The following is an 8,280-nucleotide window of genomic DNA, read 5'->3' as shown; positions in this document are numbered from 1 at the left end:
GCAGAGTAGTCTGGAGAGGTAATGTTACATCCAGATTGGTGCTTTCCAATAGAAACTTAATAAGAGTAATAGCTGTAGCTTTTAATTTTTAAAACATTTTAATTGTTATAATGCATAACTTAAAATTTTTCCATAGCCACATTTTTAAAAGTAAAAAACGATTAGGATTAATTTTACTGTTATATTACTTTAAGCAAATATATTTAAAATATAATGTTCTCACCCCTCAAAAATGAATAAATATGTAACTTGATGGATGTATTAACTAACTAGACCCTAGGAATAGGATCTAGTTAGTTAACACATCTCACAATGTATACAAATATCAAACCACCACAATGTACATTTTAAATATTTTACAATTTTACTGTCAGTTATACCTCAATAAAACTGAAAAATATTCAAATATTATTCAATGTGTAATCAATAAAAAATACTATGAAATATTTTTGTGCACTAAGTCCTCAAAATTATGTTTGTATTTTACAGTACATCTCAATTTGGATGTTAAAGTTTCAATAATTAAAGTGAAATTTAATCCTACTAAAACAGTAAAGTTGTGTTTAACAGAAAATATTTTCAACTGTTTCAGATTCAATTTAAATTAAATTTAATTAAAAATTCAGTCTTACATTCACACTAGGCCCATTTCAAGTGCTCAATAGCCATGTAAACTAGTAACCACGTTGTTCAGTGTCTCACTCAAGACAAGGCGAAGAGGCCTCTCATAATTGAAAGGGAAATAAAAGGATCAGAATTGTATAGGTAGTTCTAAGAATGCCTGAGGGAACTAAGAAAGAGGAAGTGGCCCTCAGTTGCTGTTTAGAAAGCAGATAAAGCACAATGTGGATAGCTTATGCAGGAATAACAATTATTTTAAAATTATCATTTAGCTAAACACCATCTTAACACACTCATTTCCAAAAAAGACTTTCTTACTTACTTCACTGTTAAGTGAAAATGATTATTACAGTCCCCAAGGAAACTTGAGTTATTTCTAATTTGCTATGATGATAGCTATCTCCCTAATATCTGTTCCTTCTTGTCATTTCCCACTGACAGCATCTAGTCCAGGGTTCATGTTTCATCAGAGAACATCTGCGCTGCTGCAAAAGCTTTCTCACTGGTTTTCTATTCCAGTCTCTACCATCTAATTCAGGCTTCTCAGGTGTCACTAGTGATAAAGAACCTACCTGCCAATGCAGGAGGCATAAGAGATGCGGGTTCGATCCCTGGGTCGGTAAGATCCCCTGGAGGAGGGTATGGCAACCCACTCTAGTATTCTCACCTGGAAAATCCCATTGACAGAGGAGCCTGGTGGGCTCCAGATCATAGGGTCACACAGAGTTGGACACGACTAGAGCAACCTAGCGTGCACGCATGCACCATCTAATCCATATTGTACACTTCCATTATATTAACACTCTAGATATCATTTTCATGATCTGACTCCAGTATTTAAACACATTCACTGGCTCTCATCTGTGTTCAGAATAAACTCATTATTCTTACCGTTTTTTTTTCCCCCCCGTCAGTCATTTTGGTACCAAATTAAACTTTTCCTGTTTATCTTCTCCATTTAATCTTTTTCTGTCTCCCATCAACTGTAATCTTTGTAAATGTCAGAGTTGAATATTACTCTTCTTATAGAACCTTTAATATGTTACGTTGTATTTTGCACAATGATGCTTAATAAGTATTTATTAACTTGAAATAAATACAGTGGTACCTCCAGTTAATAAATTGCCTTCTCATATGCCTCCTGGATAAGAACATGAAGAGACAAATAAATTTCATACTTTACTCATAATTAACTCCTGCTATTCAGCACTGTTATATTCATTACATTACTTGATAAAAATGCCAATGCCAATATATTTTTAACATGATCAATGTGATCAACAGAGTACCCAGAAATAAACCTGTTTTAAGCCATTATATTATTATGCTTCCAATTGGCAAGATTTTTTTAATAAACCAAATGGAGGAGAAGCAGAAAGGAAATAGGATTAAATTAAAATGTGTACAATTATTTAAAAGAAGTGATGGCAATTTTAAACCATCAACAACAGAAATTTAACTTCATACCTTTAAAGTATAAAAAGGTCCACCATTTTTTTAGAAAATGGAGTTGAAAGGGAATTATTTGAATGAATTTGTTCAATGAAATCCTGTGAACCCATGAGAAAAGTTAACATCTGTCCTTTGAAAATTCAATGAGTAGGAAAAAGTATAATGATTTTTTTATTGGATGGAACTTGATTTAAGGAATTCAAAAAAAGAAATCACAGTATAAATTATCTTCATGTGTAAGTAATTTATTTGATGTTTGCTACTTGTGTGTTCATTCCAATCCTCGACGCACGTTAACTGCCAGATATGCAATATAGTGGTCAATTTAAGAGTCCTTAATGAATTACAATATTTTTAAATGTGCTTTATGAATACAAATATTTCTAAAGCAAAAAGAGAAAACACTGAGTAGACACAATGAAATTCTGAGCACTTCTCTGATTTACAAAAGTATGTCTACTTTTATCACTAAATGAATAAAACCACTTTAAAAATATATTTATGTGGATGTGTGTGTATACTCCCTTACACACAGTACATAAACATTTCAAAGTGACAATTTTTTGGTGCACTTCCAAAGCGCTACAATAAATGTCATCCATAGACATTCACATGCAAACACTACTGGGCTAGTACACTACAGCAAATAGAGTTTTAACTGAACTCCTTGGCAAAAACTTCTTAAAAATGGAAATAATGAAACAGAAATCCATTTCTTGTCTGCACAATATAGAAAATAATGTCTTATATCATCTGAGTCATATATATACACACAGGATTATTTAAGCTCAGAAAATAACTTCTTACTATACACACAACTGCAGTGTACACTCAGCAAATGTTACCAGTGAAGAAAATGTCTATGAGGAGATCTGAGGAACAGTGGCAAGAAGAGATCTATCCATTAAAAAATAAAAAGTAAGGCATGGCAAGGGCTGGAATGCACATACAAGGACAGGCGAGAAAGTAAACAGAAAGTAACAGAAACCAATTAAAGTGGAAAACGGCAGCTAGTTATGACACAGTAATAAATCATGAAAGTTGGATGAGTGGGAAGGGAGAGGTGAAAAGAATTTATCTTCTTTGTTTTAAGCTATATATAGAACTGTCATTCACTAGCCAAAGTCCATTTGGAATGTGCATTTGCTAAAATGCCATGAGTCACAGCAGACTTTGCCAAAACCACCACACAGGGTTGTGAAGATATTCCACAAAATTAAAAATGCCATACTCATGTAAGACAGAAATTTTACACAATATTCAGCTTCAACCTTTCCTTTCAACTCTGGGAAAATGCAGTGAGCTCTCCAAACCACAGAGAGCAGGAATCTTTCTCTGCTCCATTATCAGTTTCATGCACAAGTGACTTTGGAGGTACAGCAAAGTCTAACTCTGAAAGAGATCAAAGATGGTGACAGATTGGTCTAATGAATAGGGATGCAGATATACCTGTGAGTAATGTTTCCACTTCTGGCATTAGCCACAGAAATTCCTGGCAGGGAGGAAACAATACAGTGGAGGAAATAAAGAGATTTCCCCATCCTGCTTCACCCTAATTCTCACAAACCTTATTGTCTAGACAGGAACAGGATCAAATTATCCCAATTTCTTCCTTATAGTAAGGAGGATTGAGAGCGTGAAAGGATTGTATAAATTCAACAAGATAAGCCAAAGATGTAATATTTTTTCCTTACCTATTAAAAACTGGAAAGGATTAAAAGTCTCAGGTGTGTTAGCTATGTATGTGCACTGCTATGATCATTTGACAGCTAGGAAACTGAAGCTTAGTGAAACTAATTTATTCAAGGCCACTTATTCAACATGAATTTGACCCTGGGTCTGTTTCATCTCAGGCTTCCCTAGTGGTTCATATGGTAAAGAAACTGCCTGCAATATAGGAGACCCAGGTTCGAGACCGGGGTCAGGAAGATAACCCGGAGAAGACAATGGTTACCCAATCCAGTATTCTTGCCATGGAAAATCCCATGGACAGAGGAGACTGGTGGGCTACAGTCCATGACATCTCAGAGTCGGACATGAATGAGTAAGCATGCACATGCTGTTTCATGTCAAAGTCCTGGCTGGCAATTTCTATAAAAACAAACCTCATCATCAAAAGAGACGAGGAAGATAAATGGTGAGCAGAGTCAACACATTTTTTGTTACCTTTTCTCCTTGTTAGTTCTATCTTCAAGAAAATATTTTGTCATTGAATATATTTCTAATGAATTTTTACATATGCCTTCAGCAGCATTTATTCCTCCACTAATAGTAACTCTACAAGAACAAATCATGATATCAGAAGCAAGGTAATTATGAATTAATGCACTATCACTGGAAGCTGCAAATATCCAAGAGAAAACTAGACATTCTGTGCCACATGCTAAAAGAACACAACACATGAAACATTCATGGCCCCTCCATTCTGACCAAGTCTCTAGATCCAAACACCAAATTAAGGAAATAGAGTGTAGAGGAATGTGACACCACGTGGATATAATCACCAAGACTTAAGACTGGTAAGCTCTACATGTGAAATAACTTTTCTTCAATGAATTAAATGCAAAGAGACAATAGGGTAATATACAGATTAAAAAGACACTTAAGAGGCTTACTCAGATTCTAACTGTTTAAATGTTAACAACAAATAGCATTTATGAGACAATTATAAGCTGGAATGTTGACAGTATTAAGGAATTACTGCTAACTTTAAGTATGACAATGGAACTGAAGATTTTTTCAAAAGAGCCCATGCTTTTCAGAACTATATATTGCATATTTATGGTCGAAATTATGTGATACCTTGTATTTATTTCAAAATAATACTGGAAGAGGGTATGAATGGAGATTAGATAAAAAAAGAATATTCATGAATTGATAATAGCTGAAGTTGGGTGTGATGTATATGAATGTTCATTATATTATGTGTATATTATGCATGTTTGAAAAAAGCACATGCAACATCACTGAAAAAATGTTCTAATTTTTCTCAAGGAAAGAAGCTTATTATCAAGGAATCATAGAGTTGAAAAGACCTTAGAAACAATCTATTCAAACCACCTCATCTCATAAATAAGGAAATTAAGGCTCAGATAGGATAAGTGACTTGTTCAAGGTCACACAACCCGCAAGTTCCAGACCCAAGATCAGGATTTAAATCTCCAAACTTGCAGCCCAGGGCTCTGTTCTCCTTCAGACCTATAAGAAATGACTGTATTTAAGCATTCAGGCCAGAATATTCTCAAAATTGAGTGTCATCAATAAAAGTAAGCCATGTGGCAGGAATGAACAGAATTTAGTTCATACCAAAAATGAGCTGCCAGTCACTGTGATAAGATCTGTTTCTTTCTGAGACCCATGGTTTCCTGCTGGATTGGAGAATCCAAACTGGGTTTCTTCCTCCTGTGCAAAGAAGTCAGAGTCAGGATGTACATTCCATTCCGTTTTGGTTGGTGGCAGTAGTTCTGAGACACTGTTTTCACAAAGGGTGCTTGAAGGAGTCAGAGCATCTGTGTCTACTGTTAGCTTACTGCTAGGGATCAAAGCTTGGGGCTCTTGACTCGAGTTTTTCAAAGCCAAAGAGCTCAGAGATGCCAACGGCCCCGCACTTAGACTTGAGACATCATCCATATCTAAGGGACCCTGCTGAAAACCTGCTGCTGTCGTTCCAAAGAAGAGTGAGGTATCCAAACTTTGAGGAAGGTCACTGGTGGCCATCAAGGCCTGAGGGTCCACTGCCTGCCCTAAGGAATTATTATTATTAGCAGGGAGGTTTCCTGCCAGAGTTGAGTTCACAGAAGCCACATCAATAGTCAAGATCCCAGAGTTCACCAATGCCGTGTCCAGTACTGCAGCAGAACTATTATTACCAGGCACATCAGAGAAGAGAGACACAAGCTCAGCATCACTGAGGTCACTCTGCCCCTGGCTGGTAAGTTCACTGCTGGGTGTAAGAGAATTTGCAGCTTCCAGCTGAGCTAAGAGATCCTGGCGCAGGTTGTGCCTTTTGGCCATGTGGGTCTTCATGCTGTGCTTGGATGTGAAGAGTTTATTACAAGTGGCGACTGGGCATCGGCTTTTCCAAGTGTCCACATCCTGCAAGTGTTTCTTGGAGTGAATGTAGAGACTACTGCGAGCAGAGAACCTGGCACAGCAACCTTCCACCGGGCACACAAAAGGCTTCGTGCCCAGGTGGGTTATGCTGTGGCCTTTCAGATGTTCAGCCCTTGTGAAAGATTTCCCACACCCTTCCACCGGACACATGAACCTCCGGTCATCGTCGTGCTTCCGTTTGTGCCTTAGGAGTTTGGACATGCTAGTGAAGTTCCAGCCACAGCCCTCAAAGTCACAAAGGAACGGTCTCTCACCAGTGTGGCTCCGAAGGTGAATTTTCAGCCTACAAGCCTTGTCATACTGTTTACTGCAGCCAGGAAAGGAACAGGAAAAGAGTTCCTGTTCCCTGAAGTGGGCGCGGTTATGGGAAAACAGGGCACTCACTGTGATAAATGTCTTCTTGCAGCTGGAAAACGCACACTGGTAGGGCCTCTCAGGCTCGAAGTGGCTGCGCTGGTGGGCGCTGAGTTTGGCCTGTGTGGGGAAGGTCTCCTCACACACCTCACATTTGAATGAGTTCTCCTGCTCGTGGCCCTTCATGTGTGCTTTGAGGTTATACACGGTGGTGAAGCTCTTGCCACAGCCCTCTGCTGGGCAGCCGAAGGGCCTCAGTTTGTCGTGTGACTGCAGATGCCTCTTGAGCTTGTAGGAGGTGGTGAAGGTCCACCCACAACCACCCAGGGGGCACTTGAAGGGCCGCTGGCCCTGGCTGCTGCTGTGTGTCAGCAGGTGCACCTTCAGCTGGTGCTTCTTTGCAAAGGTTTGTCCGCACTGCACCTCAGGACACAGGTACAGCAACACGCCCTGGCCTGGGCCTGGTGGCCCGCGGGGGCTCTCAATAGCCGCCAGGCCCTCTGCCTCCTCCTTGGGCGCTGGAGCAGGCGCAGGTTCTGCCCGCTCCGCCAGCAGGAGGTCGGGCGGCAGCTCGGGACAGTCTCCAGGCTGCGCAGCGTGCGGGATCCCAGCTTGCGGGACGATCAGACCCCCGGGCTGCGGTGGGGGCGTGGCTAGGGTGAGGACGCCGTTCTCCAAGCGCAACAGCAGGTTTTGGTTGTGAATGGCGACTGTGCCTGCGAAGGCCGCGGCAGGGCCCAGGCCTGAAGCGGGGATCGGGGCCAGGGCCGGGACTGGGGCGGGGATAGCCGACAGGCAGCTGGGGCCCAGCGCAGGGCGGCCCTCGGGGTTCGCGCCGCTTTCGCCCCCCAGGAGCCTTGGGCCCAGCCCGGCTTCCTCCCTCCACACGGGCCCTGTGGCCTGGCCAGCGCCCGCGGTATCTACGTCTCCACCCACCGGGTCCAGCAGCACCAGGAAGAAGTCATCGCCGCCGCTCCCGCCGCCGCTGCCACAGCTGCTAGCGTGATCGGGCCTCAGCGCCAACGGGCTCGGGCCTGGGCCTGGGCCTGGGCAAGAAGAAGCCGCGCTGGCCTCCTCACGCCGCCTCCCGGGCCCGCCATCTTGGGGGCCCCGGAGCAGCAGGAGGCGGCGCGCCGGGGCCTGACTAGCCCGCAGGTCAGGACCTCCGCGGATCCGGCCGCTGCCCTCGGGGCTGCCAGCCCCGCCGGTTTGTCGCATCCCGCGAGCCGGGAGCAGCCTCGGGATTTCCATCTCTGCGTCCGTGAAGCTCCACTGGAACCAGAGCCGCGGAGGAGGCGCGATCCCGCCCCCTGCCGCGGGCCCGAACACGTTCCTGAAAGAGAAAAAAAAATGTGCACTGCGCAGAAACTGGCCCTATCAGATATTAAAACGTGTTTAACGCCACCGTGATTTAAATATTCTTGTACAGGGTCTCTAGAACAGAATAAAACGCCCAGGGGCAGAGCCTCGTATACATAAATAAGTTCCCCTGTTAATATTAGTAGGAAATCAAGGAGGTCTTCAGAGATACAAGGGAAATGGCTGTTCACTTCAGTAAAAAGTGCTGAAATGAATACCTTAGGTATCTATCTACTAAATGGCAACATAAACCGGAACCTCACAGTATGTACCAAAATAAACACATACACCCCAGTCCCTCCCAGTGCTAAGCATGGTAGTTAGCACTTACCATGTGTTAAACACTGTGTATTGGATGGCTGGCTGGATGGATTGATAGGT

General features: G+C 42.2%; 1 protein-coding gene across 1 annotated transcript; it reads right to left on the bottom strand.

The window, feature by feature from the left end:
* Positions 1-2,293: 2,293 nt before the first annotated feature.
* LOC139181406 (zinc finger X-linked protein ZXDB-like) lies at positions 2,294-7,879 on the bottom strand. The gene has a single exon (XM_070784755.1). It carries the CDS (start codon positions 7,789-7,791, stop codon positions 5,374-5,376), a length of 2,418 nt encoding a protein of 805 aa, XP_070640856.1. The 5' UTR covers positions 7,792-7,879; the 3' UTR covers positions 2,294-5,373.
* Between the last annotated feature and the right edge of the window lie 401 nt (positions 7,880-8,280).

Source organism: Bos indicus, chromosome X (genome assembly GCF_029378745.1).
Source record: "Bos indicus isolate NIAB-ARS_2022 breed Sahiwal x Tharparkar chromosome X, NIAB-ARS_B.indTharparkar_mat_pri_1.0, whole genome shotgun sequence".
NCBI classification, from domain to species: Eukaryota; Metazoa; Chordata; class Mammalia; order Artiodactyla; family Bovidae; genus Bos; species Bos indicus.
Note: the sequence above shows the minus strand (reverse complement) of the source record. Positions and strands in the feature narration are given on the sequence as shown.

What these genes read in the sequence shown, in the direction of transcription:
- LOC139181406 (XM_070784755.1), bottom strand. Translation starts at nt 7,791, where the DNA reads ATGGAAATCCCGAGGCTGCTCCCGGCTCGCGGGATGCGACAAACCGGC.